This window comes from Eupeodes corollae, chromosome 2 (genome assembly GCF_945859685.1).
Source record: "Eupeodes corollae chromosome 2, idEupCoro1.1, whole genome shotgun sequence".
NCBI classification, from domain to species: domain Eukaryota; kingdom Metazoa; phylum Arthropoda; class Insecta; order Diptera; family Syrphidae; genus Eupeodes; species Eupeodes corollae.
Genome location: NC_079148.1, coordinates 132,569,312 through 132,591,118, shown reverse-complemented (window position 1 = coordinate 132,591,118; position 21,807 = coordinate 132,569,312). Strand labels below are relative to the sequence as shown.

General features: G+C 37.2%; 1 protein-coding gene across 3 annotated transcripts in view; it reads right to left on the bottom strand.

Moving 5' to 3' along the window:
- LOC129944349 (uncharacterized) overlaps positions 1-21,385 on the bottom strand; it is a 30,723-nt gene extending 9,338 nt beyond the window's left edge. The window contains exons 1-8 of one of the 3 annotated variants that reach the window (XM_056053711.1): positions 21,049-21,385; positions 16,601-16,706; positions 16,288-16,422; positions 16,011-16,198; positions 15,362-15,691; positions 6,551-6,798; positions 6,265-6,478; positions 5,566-5,781 (exon numbers count right to left, since the gene is read on the bottom strand). In XM_056053711.1, coding sequence (XP_055909686.1) covers positions 5,566-5,781; positions 6,265-6,478; positions 6,551-6,798; positions 15,362-15,691; positions 16,011-16,198; positions 16,288-16,422; positions 16,601-16,706; positions 21,049-21,125 — 1,514 coding nt within the window. In that variant the 5' untranslated portion in view covers positions 21,126-21,385. The remainder of the gene's footprint in view (positions 1-5,565; positions 5,782-6,264; positions 6,479-6,550; positions 6,799-15,361; positions 15,692-16,010; positions 16,199-16,287; positions 16,423-16,600; positions 16,707-21,048) is intronic. The other 2 variants (XM_056053712.1, XM_056053713.1) reach the window with 2 other exon arrangements.
- Positions 21,386-21,807: the final 422 nt, after the last annotated feature.

Genomic DNA, 21,807 nt, shown 5'->3' with positions numbered 1-21,807 from the left:
CAGTAAATCTAAATAAACTCATTAAAGTCCAGCGGTCAGCAGGTATGTGCATCACAGGAGCACTTCGCACAACACCAACCGCAGCACTGGAAGTGCTTTTAAACCTAACACCACTTGACATCTTCTCTAAAAAGGTGGCTGCCAACTCATGTGCAAGGCTTAGAGCCACCTCTCAATGGACCAGTAACAATACTGGACATACAACCATTCTAGACAATTTCAGATCTATCCCAGATCGCTTAGACTATACCACCCCAAAAATGGTATTTGGTAAAAGATTCCATGTGTCCATCCCTTCAAGATCCTCCTGGGAAGAAGAGGGACCCCTGGAAGACGATGCGGTACACTTCTACACTGACGGTTCAAAGACCGATCACGGAGTTGGAAGTGGTATCTTTTCAGAACAACTGAATCTCAGTCTATCCTATAGACTTCCCAATCAATGTAGTGTATTCCAGGCAGAAGTAATGGCGATTAAAGAAGCACTATCCTGGCTCAAAGAAAACGTTATATCTTGTAAGGATATACGAATCTTCTCGGACAGCCAAGCCGCTCTTAAATCTCTCGCGTCTGTCTCCACAAACTCTCGAACAGTCCACGATTGTCAATCATCTCTGAAGGAGATGACGGAACAGTTTAACATTCACCTCATTTGGGTGCCGGGCCACAGAGACATTCCGGGAAATTGCAAAGCCGATGAGCTCGCCAAAAACGGAACACTTCTGCCTTATGTTAGACAAAAACATAACATAGGAACACCACTTGCTACATGCAAATATCTTCTCAAGCAATATGCTTTAGAAACAACAAATACTAGATGGTCACAAAGTACCACCTGCCTGGCAACCAAGCAAATATGGCCAAGTATTGACTTAAAACGGTCAAAAGGCTTGATATCACTAAGCAGACAAAGTATAAGCTCTACAATTGGAGTAATAACGGGACACTGCCTCATAGGTAGACATGCTCTGAGGCTAGGGGTCTACACAAATGACTTCTGTAGAAGCTGCATGGACGAGGAGGAAGAGGAAACAGTCCAACACCTTCTATGTACATGTCCAGCACTCTCCATTAGAAGGAATTACTTTCTCGGTAATCCCTTCTTCGATAATACCAGTGAACTGGCAAATATTGACACAAAACGTCTCTCTAACTTTATTAAAAGCACAAAATGGTTTGTTTAAATTCATTACTCTCCCATGAGTAACCTCATTAGTGGTATCACAATGGACCCTTGAGGTCTACGTGTGTCAATGATATCAAAATTCTTCAGACAGGATCGAAAATATTCAAAGAAGATTCACGCGCTTTGCTTTAAGGAATTTCAGGTGGTCAGATGGTTTTCCCAATTTTGGCTCTAGGTGCGGACTGATAGCTTTAAAATCTTTAAAAAGCCGTAGAGAAACCCTTTGGGTTCTTTTTATCAAGGACATACTCAATGGTAAAATAAAATCTCTGGACTTACTATATATATCTTTTTATGTTCCTGAGAGACATCTAAGAAATAGGGACGTTCTCTTTTTGATTTCTAGTCACAGGACGAACTATGGACTTAATGAACCCATAACTCGTAATTTGTCTCTTTTTAATTTAATTCATAGTGAAGTCGACCTTTTGATGTTCAAATGGTAGACATGTGCATTCAAGAGGACACAAGCGTCCACAGGTTTTTCTCAAAACCCACCTCTGTCTATCAACTCCTACTCTCACTAAGGCACCTCTCCTTATCCAGGCGGCAGCGGACGAATTCTCGAGATAGAATCAACGGTGGCGTCTACAGTTCCAGTAAGGTCGAACTACTTAGTGAACACCTTATAGGGCTTCTTCGACATATTCGGAGCCCAGGCCTATACGGAGCGGTTCATCCGGCTCCCCTTCCTTGGAGTTATACTAAGGATCTGGCCCACCAGGTTGGGGGTTGTGCCGTCGGGGTGACTTCCTGGCCACGTAAAAACATCATAGTTTCGAAGCAACAACAAGCCTCGGATACGGACGGATTCACTGTTGACAACCCACGCAAACGAAATAAGGACAACGAACTTCGGATATGTACGTGGAATGTTAGGTCCCTTAACAGACCACGTGCAGCCGAACAATTAGCGGAAGCCCTAAACTGCTGCAAGGCAGATATTACAGCCATCCAAGAAGTGCGATGGGATGGACCGGGCAAACGCAAACTAAAAGACTGCGATATATACTACGGCGACTGCTACCGAGAACAAAGACAGCGTCTATTTGGGTGTGGATTTGTTGTTGGAACTAGGCTCAGGCAAAAAGTCTTGAGTTTCAACAGTGTGAGCGAGCGCATCACGACAATCCGCATCAAGCTTAAATTCGCCAACATAAGCCTAATATGCGCGCATGCCACAACAGAGGAGAAAGGTGAAGACACCAAAGACATATTCTTCGAGCTCTTGGACAAGACATATGAGCAGTGCCCTGGCTATGACATTAAAATTGTCTTAGGAGATTTTAATGCCAAGCTAGGAAGAGAAGACATCTTTGGTGGCATAATCGGGAGATACAGCCTGCACGACACTACCTCCGACAACGGATTCAGGCTGGTCGATTGCGCTGCGGGGCGAGACGTTCTGGTAGCTAGTACGCAGTTCACGCATCTTAATATCCACAAGGGGACATGGATCAATCAACCGTCAACCAGATCGACCACATTGCGATCGACGCACGACACTTCTCCAGTATCCAGGATATCCGAACATTCCGAGAGGCCAACATTGACTCGGACCACTACCTCGTTGTAGCCAAGGTACGGCTACGGATATCCCGATCCAAGCCAAAACAAGGAAGTACTGTGAGAAGATTCGACGTTAGACGGCTACTATCGCAAGAGACTGCCATGTCCTTTTCCGATCGAGTCTCTAATAACCTCCTAAGGAGTCCTATGCTTCCTGCATTAAGCGTTGAAAATCAGTGGCAACATTGCCTTGCAGCCATCAGAGATGCCGCCTCTGAAGTGCTAGGTTTCACACGGCCGCCACAGCGAAATCCCTAGTTTGACGACGAATGCCGGCAAGCTCACGCAGCGAAACAAGAGGCATACAAAACGGCGCTGCACAAAAGGACTAGAGCTGCTCGCGAGCTCTACGAGCAGAAGAGGAGAGAGGAACACCGGCTTCTTAGGCGGAAAAAAAGAGAGCATGAGAAGCGGCGACGCAGATCAACAATTCCGCCTACCCGACCATGACGAAGTGAAGATAGCTATATCTAAACTTAAGTCAAACAAAGCTGCTGGAGCTGACGGCATCACCGCCGAACTATTCAAAGCAGCAGGCGATGACTTGGTAGGGAGCATGCACCAACTCATCTGCAAAATATGGTCGGAAGAAAGCATGCCCGATGAGTGGAATCTCAGCATAGTGTGCCCGATACATAAGAAAGGAGACCCTCTAAACTGCGCCAACTACAGAGGCATCAGTCTCCTTAACATTGCGTATAAGATCCTCTCTGCCGTATTATGTGAACGTCTGAAGCCATTCGTCAACAACCTGATTGGTCCTTATCAGTGTGGCTTTAGACCAGGAAAGTCCACTATCGACCAAATATTCACACTACGGCAGATCTTGGAAAAAACCCAGGAGCTTCAAATCGATACCCACCATCTCTTTATCGATTTTAAAGCCGCGTATGACAGCATCTATAGGGAAGAGCTCTACCGAGCAATGTCTAGTTTTGGCATCCCTGTCAAACTTATCCGTTTGTGCAGAATGACGATGGAGAATGCACGCTGCTCTATCAAGGTCGGAAAAGATCTTACCGATGCATTTGATGTCAAAAAAGGTTTTAGACAAGGCGATGCACTGTCATGTGACTTCTTCAACATCGTACTGGAAAGAATTGTGCAAAACTCAACCGTCAACACTAGAGGCACAATCTTTCAAAAATCCATCCAATTACTCGGATACGCAGATGATATTGACATAATTGGAAGATCAAAGCGTGATGTCAGTGGAGCGTTTTTGAGCATTGCAACGGAAGCGAAGAAGATGGGTTTAGTGGTCAATAAGGGCAAGACCAAGTATATGCTGTCATCAAAAAAGGACACTGAACGACGACGTCTTGGACAAAACGTCACCATGGACAGCTATAACTTTGAGGTAGTTAAGGACTTTGTCTACCTAGGCACCGCTATTAATGCAGACAACGACACCAGCGCTGAAATCAAACGAAGAATAACTCTTGCAAATCGCTGCTTCTTTGGACTTAGAAGGCAATTGAGAAGTAAAGTCCTCTCTCGAGCATGTAAAATCACCATCTATAAGACACTCATCATCCCGGTTCTCATTTATGGCGCTGAGGCCTGGACCCTGTCAAAGAAAGATGAGAGCGTCTTAGGATGCTTCGAGAGAAAAATTCTTCGGGTGATTTTTGGTCCCGTACGCATAGATGGAGAATGGAGGAGAAGTTATAACGACGAACTGTACGGGCTGTACAGCGACACTGACCTAGTTAGCAGAATTAAAGTCCAACGGCTTAGATGGCTAGGTCATGTAGAGCGGATGGACATCAACGCTCCATCCCGGAAGGTATTCGAATCCAATCCCGAGGGACGGCGCAGTAGAGGACCACGACTCAGGTGGCGCACGCAGGTGGGAGAGGACCTCAACCAACTTGGCGTACGAAACTGGAGACAGCTAGCTAGGGACCGAGCTGGCTGGAGACGCTTGTTGGTTGAGGCCCAGGTCCGCCCCGGACTGTAGCGCCACCTTAAGTAAGTAAGAAGTCGACCTTCAAATGAATAGGGATATGTTTCAGAGTATTGCTTTAAACTTTTTTAATGATGTATAATGATAAATTATAATTTAATTGTAGTCAACAGTTAGTTTTTTTAGTTTTGGGACAATTTTCATCTACCTTCTTTTATGATTTAGGAACAAATGCTCACCATAAATTATTTGAAAAAAACTATAGTTCGTTTTTGAAGCTAGCAGAATTTTTATAAATCTCTCTAATTTTTCTTACCAACTGCAAATCGAATAAGTATTTTATATTTAACAAAAAAAAAAACTATAAAAACAACTACACATGCATTATATATATGTATGTATATAACCCAACAATTTCCAATTTAGTCAAAAGAATGGATTAATGGATATTATGAAAAGTATGAAAAGGTTACATAGAAGTTAGAAAGAAAAAAAATAAGACAATTATTCCATAAAATTAAACAAATCACACGCATAAACGGCACACAAATAATAACAACCAAAATATTATTAAAAATTCGAGTAGGTATTCAAAAGAAAAAAAAATAAATACAATAAAAAAAGAGACACAGCTAAACCGTTATGTATTTCATACTTCAAAGATTCAACGTTTTTACAACGAGACATTTGATCAGATTTTGTTTGCCATTTCAATGCAGTGCCATCTGTTGGTGTTTTATTATTATTATATTCTTCGGATGTTGATGATTTTGATAGTAATTTTTTTAAAAATGATGATGGTTTTGATGTTAGTTTAGGAAATAATGATGATGGTGATGTTTTAGATGATATGTGACATGATGATAAAAATTGAGAAGGAATAATAGTTTCGTTGTAGTACTTCTTGATGTGGACTTTTGAGTTTTTACGATGATTATCCTTGGCGTTGGAATTTTCGACATCGTTGGTTGTTGTTGTTGTTGAAGTTTTTGTTGGCGATGGTGTTGGAAGGGTTATGATGGGAACAGGGATGATTTGTTCACTACTTAAATTCAAATTATCAATTTGAGCTGATTTATTGGAGATGGATGTTGAAATTGCTGTTGGTACTTGTAAGCTATTTTTTTAGAAATGAAATAAAACATAATAATAAATAGAATTGATTTAAACAAAATTCTTCCAATTCTTAAAACAAACAAATACAAAAAATAATCAAAAAGAGAATTTTGAGCTTCAGATATTATAAAAGTTGACAACTTAAAATAAATATAATGTTTTTGGAGAGATGATAAAATATTTCCATTTGTTTTTCTTTTGAAGCTTTAACCTCCTTCCCTAAGCACATTAAACAAAAAAAAAGAAACGAACATATAGGGGTATAAGGGGGGTATAAGACACTCTTATTTGCATATAAAAATGCGCATAAAAAGAAGAAGAAATATTTTTTTTCTGTATGAAATGTGATGAAGTTGTAAAAATTTTGTGGTACAACAGCTCAAAACGTACAAAAACAAAATTTTTAATATATTTATATTTTTTTTTGTTGCATCAACGTCAAAGGAACAAGATAAAATGATAAACTATGGCTTCAATAACTAACTTGCTACTTCCAGGTTGTGTTTCGTCAACACATAAATCATCCTCCAATGCACATTGCAATGCATCGGCTTCTTTTTTGGCACGACATTCATCCTCATCGTGTACGATTTGTAAAATTTGTGTAGCTCTGTCCTCGGAATAATTCACACTCTCCAAAGCCATGGAAATTATTCGCTCGGCAATGTCATTGAATTTTTCTTGAAGTCGAATTTTCACTGAAAATTTTAAGAAATAAAAAGACGGTTTAGTTAATTTTTGGTAAATTCAGAAATCATAGCTACACATACTTTGTTTCTTTTCCTCTTCTGTGTAGACTTTTGGGCGAAGGGGTATTATTTTATTACACTCTTCACCTTCCATATTGACGGGTTTTCCTTCACCACGATTTGTGAGTTTTGGTGGCGGAGCAACATCCCGTTTAACATAGCCCATCGCAATAAGTGTTTCAGAGGCTTTTTGGACATTATTGTCAGAGTTGGCAAGAATGTCCAGAAGTAAAGTCTCATCGGCCTTAGGGAAGATATTCTTCATGTATCTAAAAGAATTTGTGGTTAAAAACTAAGTAATTTATGATTTTTGTTTTAGTTTATGGGTAATTGCATGCGTTTTGATTTTGAAAATAAAAACAAATTAACACAGAAAATAAAGCATACTCAAACAATTTCAATTGAATAAAATAATAATTATGGTGAAATATCGATATTCTACTTTTATACAATACAAAAAGAAAGATAATACAACATAAACATAACCAAAGAGTTGGCCTTAAGATTAGCACTAGCTTATTGAGAAAGTTGATGGATAAGATTAAAACCAAGCTTCCAGCTGTTTTGGTAGTTTGTTCAACTACCTCGATAAGATGTATAATCTTAAGGTTGCTTCTTTGAATAACAGAAGAATATTATTAATTAAAAAGGCGGTAAAACATGTGAACATAAAATTTTTATTTTTTCAATGGAATGCTTTAGTTTGGTGATGATTTATAAAAATATGGTTCTTATTTATTTATTGACTTAAAAGAATTAGGCTCATTTGCTGAAAAGAAATTTAAATAAACAAGTCCAACAGCAAATGGGCCTAAGAACTGTTTGCTGGAAGGAAATTAAAATATCCTAAAATGTTTGTTTCCTGCATAAACTTTCACTTATGTTCAATTTAAATATTAGAGATTCCTAAACTTTCTTTCTAAACTTGCATCGTCTACAAATGCAAATGAAAATCTGGGTTCCCCATTTACGTTAAATGTTAAGAACATTTTACATCGTAACCATACTAAGTATTCGTCCTTTTAAATACTTGCACCTGACTCAATGTTCCATGTTTTAAATTCACCATCGTTTTAGCCTAAAGAAGTAATAGTTCATGAATTTATGAATAAGTCGAACAACCCTTCTCGTCAGTATCAGACAACGCTAAGCCACCGTCAAAGCAGCTTAAAATGTATTAATCTACTACCAAAAAGTAAATGGAATGGAAAGTATTTATATCATTTTGGAGCCTGAAGACGAAGTGCTGGTTGTTGGTAATTTAAATTTACCCAATCTCAATTGGATTCAAATTGAGGACAATAACTTCTACGTTCCAATAAACGCGTCATCATTAAACGAGTTTTTATTAACAGATGGTATGTCTTCATGCGGCTTAAGTCAACTCAACGGTGTGAAGAACCGTTTTGGAAAAACACTCCATCTGGTATTTTTCTCCAAAACCATATGTTCTGAAGCAGCTGTGATTTCTTCTGCTGCCAAAATTGTGGACGAAGATCGCCATCATCCTTCTTGCATTGGACATAGCACTTAATTTAAACATTGGCTTCACCTCATATTATGTCTACTAACAACAAACTAGAATTCAACTTTAGCAGGTGTAATTTTGAAAACCTTTTTAACATATTATGTAGGATCAATTGGAATCACTTATTTTATAACTTAAATATTGAAGATGTGTGTAACATTTTTTATTTAACTCTGTTTGACCGTTTCTACAAAATGATTCCATTTAAAAAAACTCGAAATAACTTGAGTGTTCCACCATGATTTGATTCTCACGTTGAAAACTTAAAAAACAAAAGGAACAAAGCTTGGATAAAGTACAATCAAACAAGAACTGATGATGATTATAGGACGTTCATCATAATAAAACAACTTTTCACTGATTACTCTAAAATCCTATATGATGACTACATTCGGAAAATTGAATTAAACCTTAAAAATAATCCTGAAAGTTTTTGGAAATTCGTTAATCGTAAGAAGAAAACATGTGGGTACCCGAACTTAATGACTGATTTGACATCAAATAGTAGATTGCCGAGAATAATTGCGAACATATTAGCAAACTATTTCAAAGATGCTTTTGTAGATTATAATACTTTTAGTTTTCCTAACACATCTACCACTGTTATAAATGTCCCTCCCTTAAATTCTATCAATTCCGTTATAAGGGAAGATACTGTCCTTAATATTATCCTACAAATTGACGATTGTTTTAGTCCTGATCCCGACGGTGTACCATCATCCATTTTTAAGAAATGTGATGCGTATTTAGCACACCCGTTATGTGTTCCTTTCAACACGTCTTTAAGCAACTCGCTGTTTTCTTTTATCTGGAAGATATATTTTGTCCGGCCTATCCCGATTTACCGGAACTGACCTCAGCTGTGGCCACGATTGGATACCTAGAGACCAAGCCTCCTTCAAAACTGATGACCTCCAAGTCGTCTTTGGTCTTCCAACGCGTCTATTACCCTGGGGATTCCATTGGACGGATAGTTTTGCTATATCGTCGTCCGGTTTCCTCAGTGTATGGCTTATCCAATTTTCTCTGTCCGGTCCTATTCCACAGCTCAACGTTAGAAATGGTTTGCGGCCACCGGATCTTCAGAATAGAGCGCAAACAACGGTTAACGAAAGCTTGTAGTCTTCTAGAGATATTGGCAGAGTATTTCCATGTTTCAAAAGCATATAACAGCACTGATTTGACGTTGGATTCGAAGAGTTTCAACTTGGGGCGTAGCGATATTTTGCTAGAGTTTCACACAGGAGAAAGGATTGCAAATGCACTATGGGCTTTGTTTATTCTACTGTTAACATCCAGGTCCGTTCCTCCATCAAGAGCTATAAAACTTCAAAGATAATTAAACTGCTCCACTTCCTCTATGTTCCCCTGCCTTAGAATAACTTGTGTGCTTTGGCCCGTGGTCATTACTTTGGTCTTATTTGTGTTAATCCTTAAGCCAGTCGCCTCTCCATTCAATTGCAGCGAATGACACATCTTATTTAAGCCTGCCGTGTTGTTTGCCATGAGACACATATCGTCAGCATAATCTATGTGGCTAAGATTGTCAAACAGACTCAATTGGATACCGTGTCTTTCATTTGTGACCACCGTGTCTGTCATCACATCGTCAATCGCCTGGAAAAACAGAATTGGTGACAAGACATCTCCTTGTCTCACTCCTTGACGCACATTAAAGGAGTCGGAAAGCTGTCCATTGTGCAACGCAAAACACCATGCGTTGTTGTACGATTCTTTAATACAGCGACAATTTTCTCAGTGATTCCTCGCGCAATAAGCGATCTCCAGATGTATTCACGATTGACCCAATCAAACGCCTCCTCAAAATCCACAAACATTAGAAACAGCGATGATTGGTACTCAGATGATTGTTCAAGTATGATTCGCAAGGTGTTGATGTGGTCGACGCACGGTCAGCCACTGCGAAACCCCACTTGGTGCCTATTGAGGGTAGACTCGATTCTGGACTTAATCCTCTCGAGAATAATAGTTGCCATTAACTTCGGAAAAACGGACAGAACTGTGATATTGCGCCAGTTATTACAGTTTTGAGGTTTCCTTTCTTTGGTAACTTTACAATAACTCCATCCTTAAAGTCCCTTGGTTAAGTTTCACTTTCCCAGACAGCCTGCACGAGTTTAAGCAAATTACGAGAAGCTACCTAAGGGTCTGCTTTCGAACAGAGTTCAATTATCTGTGAGAACCAGCATGGTTATTTTAAAAAGCGTTCAAGTGTTACTAATCTGTTTAACTATACGTCCTTTTGTTTAGATGTTTTTGAAAAACCTGAACAAGTAGATTGTATCTTTACTGATTTCAGCAAGGCCTTTGACAAATTTTGTCATAAAACATTACTTTTAAAATTATCACAGCAAGGTTTTAACGACTGTTTCATAAACTGGATCTCCTCATATTTGCAAAATAGACGTTATAGTGTTAAATTTAGTCATGAGTGTTCAAGTTCATTTGTCGTGAATTCTGGTGTCCCCGAGGGAAGTCACCTTGGTCCTATTCTATTTGTTTTATTTATAAATGACTTTGTTTCGATCATACAAAATTCGTCTGTCCTAATATATGCTGATGACATTAAAGCACTATTCACATGAGCACGACCAACGACCAACGAATGAACGAATATTCGTCGATTTTGACGTTTCTTTCGCATGAGAGTTTTTAATTCGTCGCGAATGAAGCCACTGCCGAACACCATTCACCACCGAAACCAAAACAAGAATGATTTTTTAGGTTAGGTACGCGCGATTATTTTATTCGTTGCGGGTGTGGATAATGTGGAACGCGAATAAAGTTTGACAGTTCGTATCAACTATAATTTTCGCGACGAATAAATTTGTTTTCTTAAATTTATTAATATATTATATTGAAAAGTAAAATTATATGTATCGTAAATCAAATAGAAATAAAACGTATTTAAACTCACATTTTGTAATTCATTCGTCGTTCGTTAGTCGCGCTCATGTGAATACTACTTAAAAGACATTAGCAGATCAAACTATGGTGTACATAGCCCCTTAAATCAATTAAATGACATCTATAATAAATTTTACTCTTGTATCAATTCACGAAATGATATAATATAAAAGGTATAAATTGCAAATTAATATTTTTCAACAGTCTAGTTTAAGTTTTTAGATTTTAAATAACGTTAGTATTTAACTGATTATAAATAAATTCCTTTCAACAAACAGATCTGAGTAAATTAATATTATTTTGTTAATTTCACTTAATTAATAATTAAATTTAACATTTTGTTTAGAAAAATGGAAACGAAAGTATACAAACAACAATGCCCAATAATAATTTACCATTCTATTTAACACGTGTTTTTTGTTTGTTTTGTTCATGTTTTTGTAATATTTTTGAATTTTATATAAATGTACTTTTATATCAACTAATTCTATAATTATATTTTCTTTTTAATTTTAATGTTAAACATACATACATTGGGCAGGTTCAGGCGACATAAAGGACTTAAAAGTAAAGCAAGTTTCTAGTATCTAATTGGCCAGCTTCCAAAAAAATGCCTTCCAATTAGGGAAAGTTGACTGGAAAGTTAGTAAAGGAAAATCTCCCTAACTATCAAGTCAAGTCTACTTCTGTCAAAATGATAGTTGATAATGGGCAGGTTCAAAAAACATAAGGGAATTTATTTGCAGTCAACTTCATTCTTTGAACGTAAATTTTGACCAAGGCAACTAGTTAGTTTTTCAAGTGCCATGAATTTCAAATTCAATAACTAATATTCATTTACAATACAAAATACAAATCGTGGTGGACTTGTAGCTTGCCTGAGGAGTAGTTTTAAGAGAGCAATTCTGTTGGTACTTTTTGTACTATGAACTTAAAGTAGAGATTTGAGAAGTAAAGTTCTGAATTTGAAATTCATGACGCTTGAAAAACTAACTGGTCAAAATTTACGTTCAAAGAATTAAGTTGACTGCAAATGAAGTCCCTTATGTTGTCTGAACCTGCCTATTTTTGGGAAGCTTTTCAATGAAATTGACCCTTTGAAAGTCGTTGGCAGCTTGGGAGTTAAAAGAATTGTTTCGAAGTTTCTAGCCGGATTGAGTGAATTGTGTTTTTGGTTGACAATTTAAGTTGGTCATACACTTACGAGCCATTTGGCTATAGGCCACTCAGAATCAGTTTGGCTCTATGGTTTTTTTGATTTGTCTGAATCAATCAAAATTTCATGAAAATGGAAATCTCGAAAACCAAATTGGCTTAATCGTGTTTGAAAAGATTTAGGTTCCCTACGTTCAATGCTGCAAGTTCTTTATCACAAATCAAGCTTAAGATTTTGATAAATATGATTTAAAATCAAATCGAAATAAAAGGGCTCATCAGAATACTTTCTCGAATAAATCGAGATTCCATATGCGTCAAGACAAGGTGTAATGGTCATCTTCTGATGAGCCCAACCATTACATCGGGGAGAAACGCACCTTACTTACTTTACTTTACTTTTGATTCTATTCGAAACTCATTTCTGATTCAACTTTCAAATCGTACTACTTATGAAGTAAAATCGGATGCTGGTTATACCAACTTTTTTTGAAAAACTTTTCTACTTTCGAACGTGTATCGAGTTGTTTGACAGTTTTAAAAACAAAACAAACAATAAAAAACAAGAATTATCACCCTTATTGCGATAGCTGTTTTACCAAAACGCCAATTGTCGTTTTTGTAGTCGTTTTTAAATCGGTATTGCATAGCTTAAACCATATACACACCATATATGGTATGTCTATTGTCTATGGCTTAAACGCCAGACTCCTCGTCGCTATTAAGTACCAAATGCAATCAACTTAAACAGCTGACAGTTTGACACAAACATTTTAATTTATTTAATTTTGTTTTTGTTATTTTGTGAAATTTTTGTTTACAAATACAAATTCTTAAAAGAATGTATAGTGTGACCAGCTATTTTTCATGGAACAACAGTGAGGACGACGAGGAGCAAGAGGAAAAACGAAGAAAGAAAGATTTAGTTTTGCAGAGGCGATGGATTCGATCCACAGCTAACCCGATGGATTTGCCTGATTCAAAGTACTCGTAGTTGTGCTCACAAAATTTTTACTGGAACAGGTTTAAAATGTATTTCCGACTCAATAAAGAAGCTTCTATACATTTTAAACTTGATGGAAAGTAATTTTCCTGAGAAGTTCTGTCTCAATACCGAATATTAGCGGCCACCTTAAGGTTTCTTGCATTTTAATTCTTTAGTCAAAAGTTTAACAATTTCTTACTTTCTGCCATTTCTTTCTATTTCGTGTGGGTGGTCCAATGCAATTTAGCTCCTTTTCCAAGGACTCCCACGCCCACCCCAACTTTGTTTCTTGATTTGCGATTGCACCTCTTTTAAATTTTGCGAGGTTTTCATTTGCCTCCATCAGCTCAACAAGGCGTTTCATTTTGACTCGTAACTTTTACCCTAAAAAAACTTTGTATAAAAATTATAAAAACAAAAGAATTAAACCTACATTTTAAGATTAATTTAAGCTCCGTGTCGTTTGCAATTTTGTGAACTTCGAAATTTGGCTTTTTAAGAGGCGTTGTTGTTTTCAAAACGACTTACATAATACGAAAAATAACTGCATTAAGACAAATGTAACTAAATGAATGCATTCCACATAAACAAAAACACCAATTGACATTAAACGCCATACATAATTTCAAATCCTTTTGTCGTGTTTTGATATGTCGTCCAACGACTAATGCAATAAGTGTGATTTATTAAAAAAAATGGACACCGTTGGAATTTGGTTTAATTTGCAAGGAAATGAAGACGGAACGATCAAATAGAACGTAGAAGAATAATAGATAGGAGCTGAGTGAGAAAAGGTTTGTACATATAAAGCGTAAAACTGGTTTAAATAGCTGACGCACGTTTCTTCAGTTTGGTCTATAATTTAACCATGAATCATTTTACAAACGAAGAACGCTTGTAAATTATTGAATTTTATTATCAAAATGCGTGCTCTGTATAGAAAGTTCATAGCGCGCTTCTTCCATATTTTATGGTTAGTTTAATTGATCCTTAGAAGCTGCTATTCGGGTTAAATTTCGCATTGTGTTCAGCGACGAAGGTCATTGTTGTCTCAATGGGTACGTAAATAAGCAAAATTGTCGATTTTGGAGTGAATATTAGCCAGAAGCATTGCAAGAGCTACCAATGCATCTAGAAAAAGTCACAGTTTGGTGCGGTTTACGGGCTGGCGGAATCATTGGACCGTACCTTTTCAAAGATGATGCGTATCGAAACGTAACTGTGAATGGTGAGCGCTACCGTAAGGTTATCCAACTTTTTTTTGCCCAAATCGCAAGAGCTTGACACATGACACACAGCATGCTCAACAATGGATTTATTTCACGTTCGGGACCGGTCAATTAGCTGCATAGATCGTGCCATTTAAAGCCTTTAAACTATTTTGTGTGGGGCTATGTTAAAGCTCATGTCTATACAGACAAGCCCGCTTGAATTGACGCATTGGAAGACAACATTGAAGCATTTATTCGTGAGATACCGGCCAAAATGTTGGAAAGAATATGCCAAAATTGGACTAAGCGGATGGACCATTTGAGGCTCAACCAAGGTCGACATTTGCATGAAATAATCTTCAAACATTAAATTATATGGACCGTGCTATCGATTCAAATAAAGCTTTCATGCAATTTTCTGAATTGTATGTGTTTCTTTTGGAAAAATGTTCACTACTTGTACTATTCAATTCTCGTTGGTTCAAAAGTAGTCAAATAGATTCATAGTACCAATTTTTCGAATTCAAGCAATTTCATTGTAGAATCGAGTTACATAGTAGGGCCCCAGGCTTGTTCGAAAGTTGTAAACACATTTAAATAAATAATGCTGTGTGCTAAACTGAAAAGATTAAACTTATTGAATTAAGGTTTCACTGAATTTTATTCTAAATTTGAAAATTCCCAACATTGAGATGTCGTATTTCAATTCTACAGCTTTGGAGGAAACCAGTATGTACAATTATTTATTTTTTTAGTTAACTTGTTTCTGATTTCTAACGCGAGTCTTACCGTTTTAAAACTCTCCCTGAGATCAATTTTTGTTCCAACATAAAAAGCATTGAAATCACAGAAAGCCAAAAACAAATATATTGCACAACAAAAATGTTTTGCTAGAAAAAAAAAGAAAAACTTAAAAAAACAACTTAACAATGTGAAAGTAAATTATCGGAAAAAAAAAATTAAAATAAAACGAAGACGTTAGAAGAAAAAATAAAACTGAATTTAAAGCTTTGAAAAATTCGGACCTCAACTTCATCTTGGGCGATGAATGTGGCTTTGGTGAATTACGAATTTCTCCAATTTTTGGTGATCCATGGCCGGCGAATCCAAGACTGCTATGCATACTCAGGACACTACCGAATCGTCCGCCCGGTATTGGGCTTGCTGTTCTTGACATACGGGATTGACTGCCCGCCCCAATATCAGGACGACGAGCCGGTGGTGTCATCTGAAACGCAGAGTTACTGTGGAACAGATGACGTTGTGATGGTGGTGTTACAAATGGTCCTGGCATTGTAACTGGATGCTTTTCCACCTGCAGAGCACTTATTACAACCGCTTCACGATTATAGTATCTTTTTTTTTTGTTTTTTTTTTTTTGTTTGTTATCGAAGGCAAGTGTTTTTAATTTTGTTACATTTGAGTGCATTTGTGTCATTGAGTGTTTTATTATTGTTGTTGTTAATTTTAGTTTTTGTAATTTTTTTTTAAGAGGACAAACACACAGAACAATTATTGATTAATTGTAGTTGGTTAGTCAAAAAGCGTGAGGAAGCGATAAAAGGCAAAGAAGTTCATTAAGTTAAATGTTTCATTAAATTGTAGCTCAAAGCACGTGAGTACGTTAAATATTTTTGTTTCTTCTTAAATCAAAACTAAAACATAGAAACTTACTTTTTAAGCAGCAAACGGATATGATTTTCTCCAGCGGTGGGAAACATATTTTGAATTTTTGCCACCACAGCATCGGTGTCAATTTGACTTGAGAATGATGTCTCCTGAATGGTTGAACGACGTGACATATTTCCTGTACGTGGGGTTTGTGGTGCAGATGATTTCAAATGTGATACTGGAGACATTTCCTGTATAACAAGAAAAAAATAAGAATTATCAAACATTTAAATTGAAAATCAATAAATTGATGCAACATTATAACAAAGGGAACACCTACCATTTGCAGTTGACTCTTTGTCGACAAAAGAGGACTGGCAGATATGTTATACAAACTCGGATTGGGTCCTTGGAAAGCTCGCATAGCAGGAAAATTATTTGTCGGATACACATGGTAGGGAGAACCATGCAGTGGCTATGTTATATATGTACACACATCAAAGATATAAGTGAGTTGATAGAAGATTTTTGTATGTACAAAGAAGAGTTATTAGAATAATGAGGGCACAAACAAGGTATCACATTTATAAAGAAAAAAAAAATAATAATAATAACATTTAATGTGATTAAGGTTATGGATCCAAGTCAATTACCTGCATCGGAATTGATTCAGTTGAGCACTTTTCATTTTGTAGTTGTTTGTAACGGATGCGGGGATCTTCAAGCTGCATAGCTTTGGTGAAGTAGTTTATATAGTAACTGTGGAAAAGAAGAAAGAAATTTATTAAATTTTAAATTAAAGAAATTGACAAGTTTTCATTTATGATAAATTAGTTTGAATCGAGTCAATATTGACCTCTTAAATTGCTTGAATTGAAATCACAAGTTAGGTTAGATTAGGTTGAGGGGCTGACAGTTGATGTCTTTACCGTCACACTTAGATCAATACAGATCCATTGTGATACCCGTGAGTATTGCTACTGAAGCTAATAAGAAAAACCTACGTGTTCAGTTAGTCAAGCCATTTAGAGGCTTTGACGAAGTTCAGAATGTTAGTACCTGGCGTACTAGAGAGTTCTTCTAAATCTCCGAAGAAATAGCTGCCAAGCAGTTTCTTCCTTTGATGGGAGAGTGCGGGACAGTAACACAGAAAGTGCAGAGCGTCTTCATGCACCTCCTCGTCACCGCATCCTCTGCATAGATTATTCGAACTGATTCTCATCTTTTTCATATGATAAACTAACAGATTATTTCCGGTGATTATGCTTTCAAGAGATCGAAGTGATCCCTTGTGTAGCTGCATAATTCTTTCAGTTCTTTGTTTGTTAAAACAGGGCCAGATCTTTTTTGTAGTGCCGCAGGTGTCAAGAATGTTCCACCTTTCATCGGCCTTGATAGTTATTCTTTTTGAGATTTCCTGTTTTAAATAACAGGTAGGGTAAATAACTAGTTGAGCTTGGCTTACGTCAAGCATTGACCCTAATCTCGCTAATTCATCGGCTTTCTCGTTATCTAGTATATCCTTGTGGCCTGGGACCCAGCAAAGTCTAATGTTGTGCTGTGCGCCAAGAACCTTAAGCTCTTCGGGGCAGCATGAAACAAGCTTTGATTTTATCGCTTTTATTGCCACGTGGCTATCAATGTAAAAGGTGATATCAGCTCGTGGTATCGCCAACATTGATACCTTTTTAGCAGCTTTTGTCACTGCCAGGACCTCCGCTTGGAAGACGCTACTGTAGTTTGGAAGCCTTAGCGGGGCGGTTAACTTGAGAGACTCAGAATAGAAGCCTGCCCCTACACCAGTGTCCATTTTAGAGCCATCAGTATAGATAGCTATTGACGACTCACTGGAGTATGGTATATTATCTATCCATTCCTCTCTGTTTGGGATGGCTGCCTGGAATAGTTTACGAAAATCAAGTTCGGGTATTTTATAGTCTATTGTAGTACTATGACCCATAACTTTATGAAGGATCTGGGCATGTCCTATGGAACTGTTTATCCACACTTTAGTTTGACTAAGTCTCAGGGCACTTTTGGCCGCAGATTCTTGAACAAGGTGGTTTAGGGGAATTAGATTGAGCATAACTTCTAATCCCGCAGTTGGAGTGGATCTCATTGTTCCCGTAATACCAGTGCACGCAAGTCTTTGAATTTTTGTCAAAGTTTTCAGTTTCGTGCTCTTTTCTAAAGCTTTCCACAAAACCAAATTACCATAGGTTAGTAGTGGTCTAATTATTGCCGAATACATCCATCTGATAACTTTAGGGTTTGGTCCACAGGTTTTCCCGAAAATTCTATTGCAGGAGTAAAAGGCAATCAATGCCTTTCTGAATCTATCTTTGGTGTTCAGGCCACACTTCAGTTTTTTATCTAAAATCAAACCGAGATACTTTGAGTGATTAGAGATTTTAAGAGGGCAGCCTTCAATTGATATTGATATTTAAAAATCAGGTATTTTGCGCCTGTTAGTAAATAGCATTAGTTCTGTTTTAGATGGATTGACTGTCAGCCCACAGTTCTTAGTCCATTTGGTTGCCAACGAGAGGGCGTATTCGGTTTGTTCACTGATAGTGGGTAGGGACTTGCCAGTCGCTAGTAATGTAAGATCATCAGCGTAGGCTATTATCCCTACTACACTTGATTTCAATTTAGAGAGTATGCCGTTCATGACAAGAACCTAAAGTAGCGGTGAGAGAACTTCACCATGAGGGGTGCCCCTGGATGTGGTTACTCTCACCCTTTCTTCCGCTAGCTCAGAGATAAATTGTCATTTTCTGAGCATACACATAATCCACTGTGTTATTGCCTTTTCGACTTTGTGGTCGTCGAAGGCTTGCTTCACTAATTCGTTCTTCACGTTATTGAAGGCTCCCTCAATATCCAAGAACGTTGCAAGGGTGTATTCCTTGTCATTCAGTGATTTTTCTATGATGCTGACAACACTGTGCAATGCTGTTTCCTATATACAGTCCGGTTTCAGGGTGCTTCGGATGTGTATAGCAATTAGCCTTTCAAAAGTTTTCAAAATAAACGATGTTAGACTAATGGGTCTATAGTCTTTGGCCTCCATATGGCTAGGTTTACTAGCCTTAGGGATGAATAATACCTTTACCTCACGCCACGATAAGGGAACATACCCCCATTTAATACTATTATTGAAAATGCTAGCTAGGTGTGGGATGATAAGGTTTATGCTCTTCTGAAGCATCATAGGGAAGATTCCTTCTAGGGATTTGTACGGGGAAAAGGAGTGAATGGCCCATTTTATCCTTTCTTCGGTTATAATATCCGATGGTACTTGGGTTTTTGTAAGAGTCTCTGTTTCTGGACTGCGGATATCAGCTAAGCAGCCAGGGAAATGAGTAATCACAAAAAGCTCAAGCGTTTCGCCACCGGATTCAGTCCAGCTGCCTGTAGGTTTTTTGAGAGATCCTAGAGTGACAGAATCCTTGGTCAGAATTTTCCTGTTATTGCGAGCTTTTTTGTTGACACACAATCGATACCGGATATTCCCTAGATTCTATTTTCTTATGTAAGAACATTTAACGATTCCATCCTGCTTATGAGGAGGAAACCATTATTATTTTTATCTCTGTCTGAAATTTAAAACAATCGTGGCACTATGCCAATCAAGTCCTTCGAAAATTTAAGTATAAAACATTATTTTAGGGGAATAAATCAATGTTGGATTAAAAATACCCCAAGCAGACCCCATTACTACATAGTGTTTAAGTTTTATCCCCCCAGAAATCGGTTCCTTTGAAAATCACTGGAATTATAAATGTAAATAGGCATCTAAATAATAAATCATTAAAGCTTATAAAAAAAACCAAATGTTGCTTCGAAACCATTACACAGGTGTTTCTCATATATGTATCAATGTTTCAATTAAAAACATCTCCTCAGGCTTGACTTTTGAGAATTTTAAAGAGTCAATATGAATCAAAACATTCCTATTCAGTTCCTTTGACATGAATCCCCTCAAGAGCTCTTGTTTAAAATGTTCACATAGATAGACATGTAAAAAATGCATTCAACATTTACTTTAGTCGATACGAAGATGGAGACAGCGCCAACGACATGCTGTATAGAAGGACATTATTCCAAACAAAAACACGAAGAAGAGCCCCCGTTCAAGGACAGTTGATTGACGTAAAGACTTGGAAAACCACACATACAAAAAAAAACCAACAGTCAACAAAACAAAACACACATGGGTCTTTCTTCCCGGTATTATGGTCGTTGTCGTCATCGTATTCATCACGAATGTGATAAGTACACTCAGCATAAATTGTGGCGGTTGCCCACTCTCTTCCGTTTTATTTTGTTAATAAGCCACAATAAATGGTGTTCTGTGTGGATTCGAGAGAATGAAAACATTTACCATACTACCCTCCATCCCCTAAAACTCCCATGGAAACACCGTCTTTTAAAAAACGACTCGTTTAGGTGCTGCGCAATAGACAGAGAGGAGAGAAGATAGGAACATGAAAAAGGATTTTTCCTTCCTACAAAGATTGCGTATGCATTTTCCTTATCTCATAAAATTCATGTCCTTATTAAAAAGAAGAAAAAAAAGACTTGAAATGAGGTCCTTAAGGGATGCATCATCATACATATGAGAAAAATCCCTCCAGATCACCATCTAAGAACAGAAATCTTGTAATTATCCTTTTTTTCATGGTACTCGTCTGGTTGGGATTGGTATGAAGTTGTTATAGAAGTGTTTCTCTCAAGAGGATGCAATATCCTGCTGTCGACCTAAATTTTAGGCGCCGCAGGGAACGTTTTTCATTTTTGTATCCTTTATCCTAAAGCACTTAAATTCCAGGAGTATACTTTCAGTATGAATTAGTTTAATTTAAATTTTTATTTGAACACTTCCGCATCCGCATTCATTTACAAAATTTAAACAAGACATTTTTTCATTGCATAGTTTTAGGCAGTCTTTTAAATTTTGCCGAAAATCACAACTTCGCCATTTTGAATTCTCAAGTATGATGTGCGTATCATAAAAAAAAACGAAACACCTCATTAGCCAGCGTCGGAATTTTTCTTGTTGGATTTTGTAATAAAAATCTAATGAACTATAGCTTACCAATTTCCTGTAGTTTGATCAAATTTACAATCCCATCCTGGCGGTAGTTTGGTATATTGACCACTTGGCTCAGCCATTTTAATAAAATATGCAGCTAAATATACAAATTGTAATTCCTTGTCTACTTTTCTTTTTTTTCTTTGGTTTTGTGGTTGTTGAAGGACACAAACTAATAAGTGAACTTAACAAACAAGGATGTGGGAGCAAACTGAAAAGGATTTTAAATGAATTTTGTTGTTAGGATATTTGGAAAGTCCCTTGCAATGCGCAGCATTGAGTTATTTTCCATATAAACAAGAAAGATAAACACACTTTATTTCCGTGGGTGGAGTGCGAATTTGACAGATATCTTGCATTACGTCAACAATTGTTATATTTCGAAACAGGTATTTTCGAAATTAAGTTGGGACATAAACCTACAGTGTGTTGAAAAAGTCTTGCAACTCATAAAAATAGTTTGACTAATTCTTATTGAAGTATCTGCATTATCAGTTTTAAAGATGAGTAGAGCAGGATTGATGCGTGATTGGCCTTAGAATCAAAAATGAAGGAACATGAAAAGTCAAAATTCAAATAGAGAATGTGAAAATATCTTTGATTGGGACAAACTGTCACTTTTGACATCTTATGACATTTGACAAAGATAAACTACACTTTAAGTACAAATTGAGGGAAAACGCATTATAAATTTGAGATTTATCAAGGACAAAACGGCGAATGTATCATGGGAAATTTCATATAAAGGTTATGTTGCTACAT